Source organism: Pteronotus mesoamericanus, unplaced genomic scaffold, assembly GCF_021234165.1.
Source record: "Pteronotus mesoamericanus isolate MK-2021 breed Mesoamerican mustached bat unplaced genomic scaffold, CSHL_Meso_final contig_22, whole genome shotgun sequence".
Taxonomy (NCBI): domain Eukaryota; kingdom Metazoa; phylum Chordata; class Mammalia; order Chiroptera; family Mormoopidae; genus Pteronotus; species Pteronotus mesoamericanus.
Genome location: NW_026555090.1, coordinates 2,581,273 through 2,598,489, shown reverse-complemented (window position 1 = coordinate 2,598,489; position 17,217 = coordinate 2,581,273). Strand labels below are relative to the sequence as shown.

Below are 17,217 nucleotides of genomic sequence, written 5' to 3'. Positions count from 1 at the left end.
TCTGGTGCTGATTCCTGGGTGTCTGGGTTTGTGTACATTCTAGACCCTGTGGGTCTCTCCAGCGAACACTCCTGAGGCAGGGAGTTTCTCCCGCTGCTACATCCCCCACAGGTTTTTATAGCTACAGGGTTTGAGGCTTTCTTTTACCTCACTGGAACTCTGGTGTGCGTGGTTTGTCTCACTCTCCAGCTGTTCCTCCCGGTTTCTCCGCACACAAATGTGGGACCGCCTGGTCCTCCAGCTGCCGCCTTGCCAAGCATCCTCTCCGCCCCAGCTGCCTGTCTCCACCTCGCCTCCTGGTCTGGATGAATGTTTCTTCTTTAACTCGTTGATTGTCGGACTTCATACAGTTCGATTTTCTGGCAGTTCTAATTATTTTTGTTTTTAGATTTGTTGTTGTCCTTCTTTTGGTTGTGTGAGGAGGCAAAGTGTATCTATCTATGCCTCCATCTTGGCCAGATCTGATTTCAGTCTTATTATATTTATTGGGAATTGTTTTGTGTCTAACACATGATCTATCCTAGACAATGTTTCATGTGTTCTTGAAAGGCATATTTTACTGCCTTGGGTTGAAATGCTCTGAAGATAATCAATTAAATTCATCTGCTGTAGTGTGTCAATTAAAGCCACTGTTTTCTTATGGATTTTCTGTTTGGAAGATCTCTTCATTAATATCAATGGGGTGTTAAAATTTCCTACTATGGTTGTATTTCTGTTGATATCTCCTTTATGTCCATCAAAATCTGCTTTAGATATTTAGATGTGTCTATGTTGGGTGCATAAATTTGTCCAGAGTTATATCCTCTTGTTGGATTGCTTCTGTTGTCATTATATAGGGTCCTTTGTCTATTTTGTCAGGTATAAATATTGTTACCCCGCTGTTTTTTTTTTCATTTCCCCTTGCATGAAATAATTTTTTGATGCCTTTACTTTTAGCCTGTGTGCATTTTTGGTTCTGTGATGGGTCTCTTGTAGACAGCATACAAGGTCTATCCAGAAAATACCCAACCATTGTTAATATAACCAGAATGGTTTGTGTGACATCGATGTAACCTGGCAGCCAAGGAGAGTGGACTGGAATATACATGTGTGAACAATGACGACTTCACTATACTAGGCAGTGGGGGCAGTAGGTACCATTAAGTGAGCTTCTTTACTGTGTGGCTGTCACATTCAAAATGACTGAATGAGTAGAGCAACAAATCTGCATCAAAGTTTGCATTAACCTTGAATGTTCTCCATGGAAACTATGGATGATTCAGAAGGCTGCAGCTGTGGGCAGCTGGTGATTGGCAGCTTCCTCGTGACAGTGCCCTGCTCACGCATCACGTTTTGTGCATGGTTTTTTGGCGAATCATCAAATCACCTCAGTGGCTCTACCCTCCACCCCAGAGGCCAGGTTTGGTGCCCTGTGACTTCTGGCTCTTCCCAAAACTAAAATCACCTTTGAAAGGGAAGAGATTTCAGACTATCAGTGAGATTCAGGAATATACGACAGCAGAACTGTTTGAGGTCTCAAGGTGCCTACTTTGAAGGGGACTGAGGTGTCATAGTCCTATGTACAATGTTTCTTGTATCTTCAGTAAACATCTCTTTATTTTTCATATACATGACTGGATACCTTCTGGACAGACCTTGTGGGTCTTGATTTCTTATCCATTCAGCTGTGCTGTGTCTTTGGCACATTGAAGCTATTTACATTTTAAATGATTATTGTTAGATATGTATATATTGGCATTTTGGTCTTTCAGATTAGTTTTTTTGTTTGTTTGTTTTTCCTCTTTCTTTTTCTGCCTCCTAAAACAAATGTTTTAACATTTTTGGTAATGCCAGTTTGGTGGAAACAAACTACTTAAACTTTTTTTCTTTTTTTTTTTTTTGTCTGGGAAGCTCTTTCTTTTTACTTCACTTTTTTAAGTGTTAGATTTACTAGGTAAATTAGTGCTGGCTGTAGGTCCTTGCTTTTCATCACTTTGAATATTTCATGACAACCTCTTCTGTCCTGAAATGTTTCTCTTGAGAGATGGTCTCTCATAGGAGCTCCTTTGTAAGAAATTATCTGCTTTTCCCTTGCTCCTTTTAAGATTTTCTTTTTGTCTTTAACCTTAGGCATTATTAAAAAGATTTTTTTTAATTTATTTTTAGAGAGAGTGGAAGAGAGGGAGAAAGAGAGGGTAAGAAACATCAAGGTGTGAGAGATACAGAGATCGGTTGCCTCTCATACACCCCCAACTGGGGACCTGGCCTGCAACCCAGGCATGTGCCCTGATCGGGAATCAAACCTGCAACCTTTCGGTTAGCAGGCCAGCGCTCAATCCACTGAACCCCACCAGCCCGGGCGAACCTTAGGCATTTTAATTATGCTGTGCCTTAGTGTGGGCCTCTTTAAGTTCATCTAGTTTGAAATTCTGTGTGCTTCCAGGATTTGTGTGTCTTTTTCTTTTACCAGTTTTGGGAAGTTTTCGGTCATCATTGTTTTCAAATAGGTTCTCAATCCCTTGCTCTCACTTCCCCTTCAGGTACCCCTATGATGCATATGTTGTTACGCTTCATGTTGTCTCAAAAGTTCCCTTAAATTATCCTCATTCTTTTTAATTCTTTTTAATTTTTGCTGCTGTGGCTGGGTGTATTTTTTTTTTTTCCAAATTGCACATTAAATCCTCTGCTTCACCCAACCTACTTTTTATTCTTTCCAGTGTATTCTTGATGTCAGATATTGTATTCTTCATTTCTAACTGGTTCTTTTTCATGGTTTCTATGTCCTTTCTCATCCTGTTAGAGTTCTCACTAAGTTCCTTGAGCATCCTTATAACCATTCCTTTGAACTCTATATCTAGTAGGTTGCTTGCCTCCATTTCATTTAGCTCTTTTTCTGGAAATTCCTCCTGTTCTTTAATTTTGGTCCTGAGGGTCTTCTTTGCGTCTCTTTCTCTGGTTCTCTCTGTTAAACTTACGTGGTCTCTTTGTTAGTTTGTTCCTCTCAGGGAGGCACCAGCCTCCCCTTATTTGCCCGCCTTCACAGTTTCATTGTTTTGGACAGCAAACTCTCCCCCATGATTTGTTTCAAATACAGTTTCTGACTATTTGGGGAGAGTTTCTGAATTCTCTGTTCTCTGCCTCCGTCAAGCCCTGGGGAAATCCTGTGCCCAGTACTCCAGAGCTGGCCATGAGGACAGCAGTCCCTTCCTCTTAGAGTGATTGCTCCCCCTGCTTTGTGAGTTGGGTGCTGGGTAGAGGTAGAAGCCTCTGGCCTTCCTGTCTTGTCTCCATGGCTGTGTGATCTCTGCTTTCAGCAGCAGGTGAACCGGGGCAGAGCACTGAGGGCCCTAGGATTTGATCGCAGGCCCAGGTTAGAGCTTCCACTCCCTGAGAAGGGGCTGGTGCAGGAACACAGCTCTTTCTTACTGAGAAATAGTGATATTCCTGTATACACTGCCCTCAGGACAGTTTTCAGAGACTGGAAATAGTTGCTTTTTAAAAAATAGTTGTCACCAGGCATGGCTGTCTCCCAGGGGAGCAAGCCTGTGGTGCCCCTCACACTACGCACGGCTCTCCTAGAAGACACTCTCCTTCTACCTGCTTTTCTCCCAAGTCACGAGAAGTTGGGACACTTTTTGAAAACAGCTTGCCCAAATGACTATTTCTAATTCTCCTTTATAAACAAATTCATAGAGCTTGTAAGTTCTAAGTGAATATATAATTTAAGTCCAAGTTTATGGATATGGAAAGTTTATGGATATGGAGTTAGTTGTCTTTAACTTCATTCAAAACATTTTGTTAAACTAAATTGTGACAGCTGCCATATCAGCATGCATTTAAAAAACCTTTTCAAAATTGGTAAATTTTTGTGTAGCCATTTTAATATTGAAGATGGAAGAAAATACACAACATTGTTGGCATAGTATGTTTTATTATGTCAAGAAAGGTAAAGCACTGGCTGGTGTGGCTCAGTGGATTGAGTACTGTTCTGTGAACCAAAAGGTCACCAGTTCGATTCCCAGTCAGGGCACATTCCTGGGTTGTGGTCCAGGTCCCTGCTTAGGGGCATAGAGGCAACCAATCAATGTTCCTCTCTCACATTGACATTTCTGTCCCTCTCATTCTCTCTCCTTTCCCCCTCTCTCTAAAAATAAATAAATCTTTTTTTTTTAAAGAAAGGTAAAAATGCAACTAAAACACAAAGATTTGTGCCATGTATGAAGACGGTTCTGTGACTGATCAAATGTGTCAAAAGTGGTTTGCACAGTTTTGTGCTGGAGATTTCTTGCTGGATGATGCTCCACAGTTGGATAGACCAGTTGAAATTGATAGTAATCGAATCAAGACATTAATTGAGAACAGTCAACGTTATATCATGTGGGAGAAAGCCAACACACTCAGAATATCCAAATCAATAGTTATTGGTGAAAATGAAAAATATGTCTTTTATTTTGCAGCGAAAACCATACAGACTTTTTGGCCAACCCAATAAACAGTACACACACGCAGACACACAGACATATATGCACCCCCATGGCCATCTTTAAATACTTTCATATCTACTAAAATAAAATAGTAGAGATAGTACATTAGGTAAAGAGAATTATTATGTGTCATTTTTTACATCTTGTATGACAATAGGTGCCATTTAATTAATTTCCACTGATTAACCCCTAGCTCCCTGCAAGGCTTCATGCATTGGCTCTCCTGCTGCTGAGGTGGTTGTGCTCGGCTGAGAGAAGAGGGGCCTGAGAGTCTGTTGTTTCTGTATCTGGTCAGAGTCTCTCCTTGAAATGTGTGATTTATAGTGTTAGCTCCTGCCTCCGTTCTGTGGTCTCAGAAACGTAATGTTCTGCAGATGCTTGAGTGCGAAAACACTTTGGACAACTTATATTGATTCTGCTTAGTTTGATGGTTGGGAAATTTTTCCACCTTCTCTTCATTTAGCCCAAATTTAGCCCATCAGGCCCCTTTGACACCTGTACCACCTCCCCTTCTTCCTGACTGTTTTAAGGCAGTTCTAAGGCATACAGGTACTTTGACAGTAAAAATGTAATTTTCTACATCCTTCTAATAGCTCTGTTGCTGTGGAGATTCCTAATCTCCCTTCAGCTTTACCTCACATCTTATTTTATTTTTTAATCCTCACCTGAGGACATGTCTGTTTATTGTGACTAGAGAAGAAGGGAGATGGAGAAAGAGAGAAACATTGATTGGCTGCCTTCTGTATGCTCCCGGGCAGGAATCGAACCTGCAGCCTTCTGGTGTACTGGACAGCGCTCCAACCCGCTGAGCCTCCTGGCACAGCTTCCTCACATTTTTATTCCGTGTTCTTGGTTTCCACTTTTCCAAATTACCCTCAACAGGAGCGACTGCAGTTTATGTATTTTAAAAGTATGCAGAAGTAACTGAATACTAGGCTTTGGTGTGATGATTCACAGCCATGAAGAGATTACTCTAAAATATTCTCTATTGATATCTGTATTGAATGCTTGATGTAAAAAAAAAAAAAGAAAAGAAAAAAGAAACCTAGGATAGTCCCCGAGCAGGGGAGATGCCATGACCACAAAGGCGGTGTTCCAGGCACACCATGCCCAGCACCCCCAGGTGTGCAGACCCCTGCGATTTCCCCAGATGTGGGAGACTCGACCGTGTAATTTGTGGTAGTGGGGGACTGCATTGGCCTGCGCCCCCCCACCCCCGGGGGTGGGGGAACCTAGTATAAAAGTAAAGGTCTCCCTATAATCCCACCCTGAATATAAACACCGTCAAAGTAACGTGACATTCTGTAACTTCACGCGGCAGCCCCTGCAGGAGCCTGTGGTGTTGTCCTGGCGCCCCCCGTGGGAACAGCGCCGAGTTCCAGGGCTGTCCTGTTCACGGTGGGATCTCCCCCGCACAGCGCCGCCGCCCCGCCCTGCGCCCACGTGGTCCTCCGAGCGAGAACCACCTCAGGTGAGCAGCTGTCTGCTGCAGTCTTTGGCTAGTGTTTGGAGCGCAGAGTTCTGATAATGGCTTAATGGGGTGGCTTAGATAAGTCACTTAACCTCTCTGGAATTCATTTCCTTTCTCCAAATGACATGGAAATAACTATTTTCTTTACCTTAAAGGGGGATATAGGAGTCAATGAGGCAATATTTGTGGGGAAAAAACCTTATGAAGTAAAAGTACTATATTATATATTTATAATATATATTATTACATTACTATATAAATGTGACTTTTTGATGATGAAGCAGCTATGCATAATAGTACTTCTTGCCAGCTTATATTGAAGGCTTATTTTAATACATCCAGTAAAGTTTTTGCTAGGTGGTGGTTGTCTTTCGTTTTTTTTCAAAACCTAAGTTTTACCTTTTTTGTACTCTCAGTCTCAATATTTGCACTTAATTATATATACATTTAGACAGGTTAATAGATTGGTTTTTATCATTCATACTCTGTAAATAGGTTATGAATACCAAAACTCAAGAGAATATTTAGATTGGACTTGAAATGAGTTATTATTTGACATTACTTTGTATATTGTTACTATGTCCTTTAACTTCTTTTATGCTAAATAAGCTACTAATCAAGATTTAATAGATTAGTAAGCAAAGGATATGAATAGATAACAAGAGAGGAAATAGAGCTAATAATCTTGTTTTTATGATATTAAAAGTATTAAATAATAAGAAAATACATTTTAAGAAAGTAACATTTTATACCTATTAACTAAACCAATATTTAAAGCAATGTAATGCCCAATGTTATTGAGGTTTAGTGGGATCTGTGTGCTTACTCACAGATGCTTTAGAAAGCAGTGGCAATTCTTAAAGAGAGCTATTAAAAATGCTTATAGTATTGGCTCTGTGGTAATCCCATTCCTGTTCATAATACTGCTTTAGAGTAGTAACCACAAATAAATCATTCAAAAAGGGGAAAGCCTTTGCATCTTTTTGTAGTGTTCTTTATGATATGGAAAAGACAAAGTATAAATCCTTTCAGATAAGCACTATCTATATAAATTTAGTGAATCACTATTGCATCCACTGAGTTTTTATGAGAACTGTATAGAAACAGGAATGATTGTGCTATGAATTTGTTTAAAACAGAGTATTTAAAAACTGGCTATGATGATGTCTATAAAACAGACATACAGACAAGGATAAAGGTGAACATGGCAAAATAAAACCTATTCGTATGTTCAAACAGGAGATCAGCGGCCTTCCTTTCGACACCTCCTTGTTCCCTTTATAGTAGGACTGGGCGGGGCAGCCGCTGGCCTGGCCCTCATCCTGGGCCCGGTGTGACCCGTCCTGTTTCCCGTCCTGTTCCCTTGCAGCCGGCTCCAGCAGCTCAGGAGGCTCCCTGTGCTCCGCAAGTGGCCGAGTGTGTGTGGGCTCCCCGCCGGGGCTGTGCTGGGGGTCTTCACCTCCAGGAGCAGAAGCAGCTCCGAGCCTGAGATACATGCCTTATGGTGCTTCACCCCCCAGCCTAGAGGGGCTTGTCACCTTTGAAGCCCCTGAACTGCCAGAGGAGACACTGATGGAGGTAGAGAAGAAACTGTTATGACATTGTAATCTTGATGCTGTAGGAGAATGTTCTAGTGATGATGAAGGAGCAGAATGCTATCAGAAGTTCTGAAGTCCTTTTCTTCTTTGAGTGTACCTTTTCTATTTGAAAAATGCTGATACATTTTCAAAACAATGTTGGCCATGACACTTGTCCCTGGCAAACTCTGGTTGATAGGAAGTGACACACAGATTTTATGATCTTAATTTTTTAATCTGAAGTTCACTTACTACTTACAGGACTTTTGAAGCATAATCTTTCTGCTAAAACCATAGTTTTTTTTAATTCTCAAAGCTTGTTTCTCTTAAGATAAAAATAATACACTTAAATTCATGTTTTTTTAAAAAAATCACCATAATGCCAGTAGACACTAACATTGAGAAATAAACCTGTCAGCCAGACTGGGTGCCCACTCACATATATAGACCAGTTACCCTCCCTCCGTGGACCCAGGTTTACAGGGAACAACACGCCACAATCTGAAGCTCGCTGAGCACGAACCCAGAACCACAGAAGGAAGTTCTGTGGTTCCAAAGATGTGGCAGCTCCATTGCTCAGTCTTGATTCTAGGACGGCAGTCTGTGGGCTTGCTTTGTGTCTATTGGCCCCTGAATACAATGCTAACTTAGTCTGCATTTCAAATTAAAATGATTAGCTCTCTAGACCAACTAAAGAATAAATTTCCTCTACTATGCAGGACCTCTAACACTTCTATTTTGAGTGAATAAGAACTAAATATTTTACATAAAAGCTATAACATACTGCATACAAAGCTTTAGTAGTGATTTTGTGGTAAGGTTAGTAGTAATTTTGAAAATGTGTGATACAGTCTAAGACTGGAAAAGCGATCTTCAGAGTTTTTTCAATCTCCTTAAGATTTGACATAAATTACGTTCCAACATGTGTGGAACGTCATTGATATACATATTGGAACATACAGTCCAATATGCTACAATGAGCAATGGGACTTCGGAAAGTTGATTGGTTTATTCTCCTCTCTCTAAGAAAATGGTCCTCATCCTTTTTTAACCATGAAAGGAGAGTGAGAAATTTAGTCTTATTTGATATTTCAAAATATAGCTAAAAATAAATCTCAAAACAACATTAATTTTAGAATACCCATTTTTAATGCATGCTGTTGTGTCTGTCTGTACTTCCCTAACTGAAAAAGTTACAGGAATTTAGTGTGTTGGTATTAACTGAAAAAACCACCAGAAATTAAAATAAAGCATTTCTGAAATTAAGTCAGTAGACTTCACCAAAATATCAAGAAGTATGGTTTACTGTACAGAATATTCTTACAATCTTCATGTCTGTGTTACCATGTTTTTGTCTCATGTATAGTGATTTGTTAAGTATTTCATTTTTTTTCTGGTAAAAAGCACAGTGATCTCATATCTTTGAAGCCTCATTTTGTGAATGCTCTCATATGTGCACACAGACAGTGCTCACATCCATGTTTGGTTTTATTTGTATTTATTTTCTCACTAGTTTCCTGCAATTTAAAAATTTCGATCTTTGATCATTCTGATATAAGTATAGAAAAATACTAGCAGTGCCATGTTTATGTACGGCGATGCCCCTCTTCTTAACTTAAAAGTTTCTAAGATGAGTTGGCTTTGCTGCAGCGAGAACACACAGACGCCTTACGCCACCTGAATGTGATGCTGCTGTTCACCGAGTGTGTGCTGGACCTGACAGCTGTGAGGGGTGGCGACCCAGAGCTGTGCACATCCGCTGTCTCCTTATACCAGATTCAGGAGAGCGTGGTTGTGGACCAGATCAGCCAGCTGAGCAAAGACTGGGGGTAGGCGCCTCTTTTCTCGCTTATTTCTGTAAAGTCATATCTGAGATGGAGGGCTTGTCCCCACTGAGGATCACATCTCTTTATTAAAAGCTCCCAGGGAGTCCCTAAGGTGTGCCGTCAGCTTGATTTCACCGTGTGAGCCGAGGCCTGGCGGTTCTGCAGCCCCGGTGCTGCCCTTTCCCTGTAAGGCGCGCTGTTGGAGAGATTTCAGGATAGAGATCGTTTTGATTTTTATCTGAGTGTATCACTGTATTCAAAGTACACATCTTTTTTCATGCCGAAACTGACCCCTTCAGGAGTTATTTGTGCATTAAAAATACCCAGGAGAGTGATGGTCCCTTAGAAAGGCGACTTTAACGGTGCTGTGCTGTGTGAAGAGCCGAGATGGCGCGGCTCTCCCGCCGCCAGTAACCAACCCTCTGCTCACTCTCTCTGGGCACAGGCGGGTGGAGCAGCTCGTGCTACACATGAAGGCAGCGCAGCTGCTCGCGGCCTCGCTGCATCTCGCGAAAGCCCAGATCAAGTCCGGGAAGCTGAGCCCATCCACGGCGGTGAAAGAAGGTATGGGTAGAAGGCCTGTGCTGCCCCTTTCCCCTTAGGCTAAGGAAGTTTTTGATGAGGAGTCACTGTTATTAAATATTCTTAAATGGGAAAAGATGCTGAGTGTTCCATTTTTTTTGTTTTTGTTTTTGCCATTTAATTGGTACAGAGACCAGTCAGAGTACTTTATTCTGTCTTCTAAACAGAAAGAGAGCATTTGAAAGCATCTGATTTTCAGTTATTTTAAATTTTTATTTTTTGCTTTGTTTTTTATTGTCGACACTATTACAGATAACCACTATCCCCTCCTGCCCCCACCTTTTTCCCCCCTCCACCCAGCCCCCACCTTCTCCCCTGTCTTCATCACCTTGTTGTCTGTGTCCATGGGCTACGCATATACACGTGCATGTTTTATGGCTAATTTCTTCTGGTCTCCCCCACCCACCTCCCCTCTGAGATCTGACAGTCTGTTCCATATGTCCATGCCTCTGGCTTTATTTTATTTGTCTGTTTATTTTGTTCATTAGATTCCAAATATAGGTGAGATCATATGGTACTTGTCTTTCTCTGACTGGCTTGTTTCACTTAGCATAACGTTCTCCAGGTCCATCCATGCTGTCGCAAAGGGTAAGACTTCCATCTTTTTTACAGCCGCGTAGTATCCTTTGTGTAAATGTACTGCAGCTTTTTTTATCCACTCATCTACTGATGGGCACTTGGGCTGTTTCTGTATCTTGGCTGTTGGAAATTATACTGCAATGAACATAAGGGTGCATATATTTCTTTCTGATTGGTGTTTCATGTCTCTTTGAATATATTCCCAGAAGTGGAGTTGCTCGGTCATAGAGCAGTTCCATTTTTAGTTTTTTGAGGAGACTGTACTCCTCTCCTCAGTGGCTGCACCAGTCTGCATTCCCACCAACAGTGCATGAGGGTTCCCTTTTCTCCACATCCTTATCAACACTTGTTTGTTGATTTGTTAATGATAGACGTTATGACAGGTGTGAAGTGATATCTCATTGTAGTTTAATTTGCATCTCTGTGATGATTAGTGATGTTGAGCATTTTTTTTATGTCTCTTGGTCATCTGTTTCTCTTCTTTGGAGAGGTGTCTATTCAGGTCCTTTGCCCATTTTTTAATTGAGTTGTTTGTCTTCCTAGTGTTGAGTTGTATGAGTTCTTTATGTATTTTGGAAATTAATCCCTTATCAGAGTAATCTTTGGGCAAATATATCCTCCCATACAGTGGATTCCCTTTTTATTTTGTTAGTGGTTTTTTTGCTGTGCAGAAGCTTTTTAGTTCGATGGAGTCCTATTTGTTTGTTTTTTCTTTTGTTTCCTTTGCCCTAGGATATATATCACAAAAAATATTGCTACAAGAGATGTCTGAGATTTTATTGCCTTTTTTTTATAGGATCTTTATGATTTTGCAACTTACATTTACATATTTTATGTATTTTGAGTTTATTCTTGTGTATGGTGTAAGTTGGTGGTGTATTTTTATTTTTTGGCATGTACCAGTCCACTTTTCTCAACACCATTTATTGAAGAGACTTTTTACCCCATCATGTGCTGTTGCCTCCTTTGTCAAATATTAATTTACCATAAAGGCGCGGGCTTATTTCTGGCCTCTGCTCTGCTCCATTGATCTACTTGCTTATTTTTGTGATTGTTTAGTGTCACTTTCCTTAAATCAGCAGAAAAGGTATATGTCAATGTGACTTTATTTCTGGAGGAAAATTAAAATTAATTCTCTCAACTTTTTTCAGTTGTCAAAAATCTTAATGAGCGATATAAATTCTGCATCACCATGTGCAAGAAACTTACAGAAAAGTTGAATCGCTTCTTCTCTGACAAGCAGAGATTTATTGATGAAATCAACAGCGTGACTGCAGAGAAACTCATCTATAATTGTGCTGTAGAAATGGTAACCCTTTTTAAAGAATGTTTGTGCCCCCCTCCCCCCAAGTCCCAAGTACTGTAACTGCCTTTACTAAGCTTGGATTTCACATTGAAGTAGCACATTAAGTAACATTGGTTACCACATTCCATAAAATTCTATTATACTTCTTAAAAATTGCTAACATTTTATAGTTTGCGTCCGAAAGCCCTGGCTGGCTCTGTTTCTTTGTTTTCTGCAATATAGGAAACTGTGGTTTGATAAACGTTAGAAAAAATACTGTTCCATAAATCCACAAAAATTAATATGCTCAGATTCCTGAAGTAAAATCTATTTTTACAATTGCATAGTTATACTATTAGAAATAACTTGTTTTCTGTCTCATAGGGAAAAAAATTGATCTCAAGTGTAGATGAAATTCGGGCCTGTTAAAGAATAGTGGGAAGTGAGAAAAATTATTGACCAGTCTTATTTTTATCACATTAACATAGATCTCCCTTCTTCCCCTCCCCCCCAAGTTCGTTTACTTTGTACTGTTATATTATACCCTTGGACTTAATTTTGAAAGCCATTACAATAAAAATCATATGAAAATAATTTTAGAATATAAACTATTGGCACAAATAATAGGCATTGTATCACTCTATACTGAGTAAAGACTTTATATACGATAACTTTTTTTAATCCTCACCCAAGGACATGCTTATTGATTTTAAAGAGGGAGAAGGAAGGGAGAAAGAGAGTGAAACATCAATGTGAGAGAGAAACATTGATTGGTTGCCTCTTGCACACACTCCAACTGGAGATCAAACCTGCAACCTAGACATGTGCCCTGACTGGGAATTGAAACCGTGACCTTTCGGTTTATGGGATGATGCTCCAACTAACTGCACCACACTGGCGAGGGCGATACTTTCTTTTTATAGAAGTTGTGCCAGGAAGAATGTCCTCTCAAAAGGAATGATGGTGCTGCTTTCTTTTCTAATAATAAAGAGCCATGTAACTTCAGTAAGTCCCTCCTTTTACGCTGGCAACTTAGCAAGTTTAGAGATACCACTTACGTTTAGTTAGTTTTTGTTTTTTTTTATTTAACATTTTCTTTATTTATTTTTAGAGAGGGGAAGGAGAGAAACATCAATGTGTGGTTGCATTTCACGCACCCTCCGCTGGGGAGCTGGCCTGCAACCCAGGCATATGCCCTACACTAGGAATCAAACCAGTAACCCTTTGGTTTGCAGGCCAGTGCTCAATCCACTGAGCCACACCAGCCAGGGCTAGTTAGTTCTTTTTTTCTTCCTTTTCCTGGCTCTGATTTTCTATGTTTATGTTATTTTACTGTAAGTGGCTCTAAATTATTTTTCGAAGGAGAGCATATTGATAAGTAAATTAGAGTGCTGGGTTACTTACAGTCCAGGCTTTTAATGATTAAAGAGAAAATCAGGATGCTGTTGGGAAAACTCAAATATTCATAACCCTGTGAAGAATACTGCTGTCCCCTATTTTTAGAACGCTCCCACCTACCCTTTCCATCACTTAGCTCACACCTGCTGCATCCTCATGACCGGCCCAAAGGTCACTTCCTGAAGGCCTTCCCTAACCCTCCCCTCCTTCCATGGGCGGGTGAGGCGCACTGGGCATGTCCTCTGTGCCCCCTGCAGCTTCCTCCTGGCACACCACGTAGCCTGTGGGATGAGAGTGGCACGTTTTGCAGAACTGTATTTCCCAGACTGTGAGTTCTTTGTGTGTTTGGTGCCTGGCACTTAACAGGTGCTCGATGAGGATCTCTGAGTGAGAGAATATACCAGGCAATTGTTTAACTCAAAGAAGCAGCTGAGAACTGATGTTTAACATCACTGAGTTATTTTATTGTAACAAAATCTACTCAAATGAAATGCCAGCTTACTCTAGTATGAAAGTGTACATTTAAAATATGCCATAGAAGAGCCAATTTAGAAGAATAAGTTCTGTGAGTCATGAGCATCTAAGAACAAGAAGGCCAGGTTCAAATGCAGAATAACTCTTTGGTCAGGAAGCTCCTTCTTTATATTGCTCATCCAATGAATCTTTTTAAGTTTTATGTAGTTTGGTAGATTGTAATCATTTTGTCAAAATGTGTTAATTTTAGACAGATTCCACTTAAAACTACCTTGCCCAAATGGATTTGTGTTATCTTGGAAAAGCTGAGCATGTTCTCCTTTCTGTTGGCTCCAGGTTCAGTCTGCAGCCCTGGATGAGATGTTCCAGCAGACGGAAGACATTGTTCGCCGCTATCAGAAGGCGGCCCTGCTTTTGGAAGGCCTGGCTAAGATTCTCCAGGACCCTGCGGATATTGAAAATGTACACAAGTGTAAGTTGACTAGTAGTGTGTGTCCCACAGGTATAGGAGGAAGAGCTTGGCTCTGGGAATCGTACTGCCAGGGTTTGAATGTTGGTTTTCCAATCTTGGGCAAATCACTTAACCTTTCTGGGGTCTCAGTTTCTTCTTCCAAAAGATAAGAGAACAGTGCCTGCCTTGCAGAGCTGTTACAAGGATGAGAGATAATGCTGGTAAAACACTCCTGGCTTTTGTCCTTACTCTTTAAGTTCCTACACTGCACTACTGTGTTGGTGAGTGTGTTTTGTGTCTACAGAGAACCTTGTTTTTATTATTAAAAAATACATGTAGTTATCTTCAGCCTGTGGGCTTAGCGGCTGACGAATCCTGTGAAGGCCCTGTGTGCTGCGTATGTGGCCCAGACAGCAGAGTGGAGGCAATAGGATACCAGCACGATCTCATCGCTGGTCAGATATGAGCGCAGTGACTAGTTTTGGAGGAGAAGGGGGACCTATTGGAGTATATGTGGTCACACCACGTTCTGAAGGGCCACAAGGTTGGCAGGTCTAAAATTATTTGCAGTCGTTCTTTATTTGACATGCTAAGCTAAATTTTACCAGTGTGCAGCACTAAACTACAAGTCATATCCCAGCAATTACCAGGCAGAAAAAAGAAAAAGTATTGAGAACTGTTAATTTGGGGGGCAAAATAGAACAGAGATGAGGATGCAGGTACAGAGTTAGTGATTTTTTAATTACTTTATCTTTCCTTGGTTTTGAAAATATAGATGATCCTTATTGTGATTTTACTTTACTTGTAGATAAATCCAGCATCGAAAGAAGGCTGTCGGCACTCTGCTGTGGCACCTCGACAGCGTGAGCGGCGGCAGGCCAGTCCCGCGGCGCGTGGTGTGGCAGGGGGCCACGCTAGGGGTGTGGCTGGGGTTCTGGCGCCCCACCCCCAGGAAACTGCAGTTTCTTACCTGGTGACGACCAAAGAACAAGTGGTGATCTCAAAACAAAAACAATCCAAAAACTACACATTTGTAGGAAATCTGCCTTATTGGAGAAGCCCCCCCTTTCCTCTTCCATCATAGACGCAGAAGCAAGAGTATTTCACTTGGCTCTCAGTTTGAACTTGGTAAATAAATGTACCTTAGAACTAGAATTATCAGTACATTTATTCTTAAGGATAATTAAGAATGAAACAAGTGAGTAGCTCTTCACTCAGTTCACCAGAGCAATGTGTGAAATTCCATGTGTTTACTGAAGTGTAAAAGTAAAAAAAAAAAAAAAATTCCATCTCATCAAGGCAATTTGATACTTGGGGTAAGTTTGTCTGAATCTGAGCACACATCCTTAAACAGCTCAGGAAGACGGAGCTTAAGGAGGCACAAAAGGCGGTTCTTAGAAGGACTTGTGAAATGTTCCATTTGACCTAATATGGACACTTGTTAATCTTCCAAATCTTTCATATATTGCACTAATTTATTAAAATAACTCTGTATTGGACTTTGCAATTTAAAACTAACTGAGGCACAATGGACTTGTTTTAAAAAATATTTTACTTGATTATATACATACACTGTTTCCAGAATTCACATGTAATCTCTGGTGGGCTTTTCAATGGTAAAAACTTGTGTTCATGTGAATCTTTGCATTTTTTTAACATATTCATCTGAACCCACAGGTTTCCTCAGTGATCCTTTTGAGTTGCTGGTTGTTTGCTTTTGGTTGCATTTGTGTGCGTGCGTGCATGCAGAACGTGCATCGACGCCTGTGACTTCTGGGTTTGTTAAAGGCTAGGTTTGGTTTACTTGGGCAGCATTAGAAAAAATGTCAATCAAGGGATACCCTCAAGAATTGTAATAGGGCCAAATCAAAGTTGGTGATTTAAAGGCTTGTTAATGATGTGGAGTTTCTACATGAAATTAATGAAAGGTGAGATTTGTGTTCTCTTAGGAAAATGGGCATCTCTCTCCGGCCTACAGTGTGTTCTTTGTGTTGATCCCGACAGTTCACCAAGTAGCTGGTGGTGGAGAATGGGGGCGGACAGCACCCCTCCCGGAATGTTTCCTAGGTTGTGCATTACTTGTTTCTTTTATTTACCTGCTTGAATACTTGAATAAACCATTCTTCAGTTTTAATCCTTTTATTTTAATCCTTTTAGATAATAAATCTGAATTCTCACAAATTGCATAGAAGTTCTTTGGCATTAATCTAGGTGTGCTGATAAAAAGAAAAACATGGTTTTCCTTTACTTTGATGACGCAATATAATTTTACTTCATTTATCTGTATGAAATTCCAGCAGTTAATTTGAGCATTATTTATATGATGTTTGTGCATTTTTAGGTCTTTAATACAGTGTTTCTACCTCTCATTTTTTAACTGCATGCATTATTCTTGAAACAAGGTAAAATTCACGGAATTGTTGTATGGTAAATAGCCTTTTTATTACTGCTTGTACAGATGTAAATTAAGGTAAAATAAACCTGACAAAGTGTTTCTAGGGTAAAGCTGGGTCCATACTACATGGCTTTTCAAGCCAGGGCCTTCCTCAGTGTGTCTGGGGGCCGGCACCTGCACCCCCACCCCCACCCCAGCCATCAGGCTCCCGCGGCCCTCGCAGCTGCTGCAGGGGCTGCGCCTGTGCAGTGGGGACTCCGCCCCTCGGCCCGGCAGGGAGCCCTGTGTCTCCTGTGACTTGGGTGTGCCCTCACCACCCAGGTTGCTTTGGTTCACCCTCCAGGGGGTAGGTCCTTCCTCCCTTTTCCATTTTTTTTCTTTCTTTTACTAAACATGGAATGAAACAGGTTCACAGCGAGCAAGTGATAGGTCTGAAGTTTGGTAGCTGGGGGAGGCTTTGTGACTTCCAGGTCCTTTCTTCCTCTTGTATAATAAAGGTTTTGTGGTAGATAGTGTTTGTGAAACAAGTCTTAACAGCAGAGAAGCTCAAACTGCAACTTCATGAATAATGGTTCTGGTTATGCTTCCATTATCAAGGCTAATTGTTGAAGAGATTTTGCCTTGATTATAGCAATAGTAAACAAATGCTTTGTTTCTGTTAGTATTTTTTAATTTCATATCATCTATTTTGTCACGTAGAAATGGACCAGTTCATG

General features: G+C 40.7%; 1 protein-coding gene across 4 annotated transcripts in view; it reads left to right on the top strand.

The window, feature by feature from the left end:
* Nucleotides 1-16,398, top strand: part of ULK2 (unc-51 like autophagy activating kinase 2) — a 96,798-nt gene extending 80,400 nt beyond the window's left edge. For 3 of the 4 annotated variants that reach the window (XM_054571155.1, XM_054571157.1, XM_054571158.1), the window contains 7 exons: nt 5,785-5,934; nt 7,304-7,512; nt 9,162-9,340; nt 9,783-9,901; nt 11,650-11,807; nt 13,992-14,127; nt 14,915-16,398. In XM_054571155.1, the coding sequence (XP_054427130.1) occupies nt 5,785-5,934; nt 7,304-7,512; nt 9,162-9,340; nt 9,783-9,901; nt 11,650-11,807; nt 13,992-14,127; nt 14,915-14,973 (1,010 nt within the window). In that variant the 3' untranslated portion in view covers nt 14,974-16,398. The remainder of the gene's footprint in view (nt 1-5,784; nt 5,935-7,303; nt 7,513-9,161; nt 9,341-9,782; nt 9,902-11,649; nt 11,808-13,991; nt 14,128-14,914) is intronic. The other variant, XM_054571156.1, reaches the window with a different exon arrangement.
* The last annotated feature ends 819 nt before the right edge of the window (nt 16,399-17,217 follow it).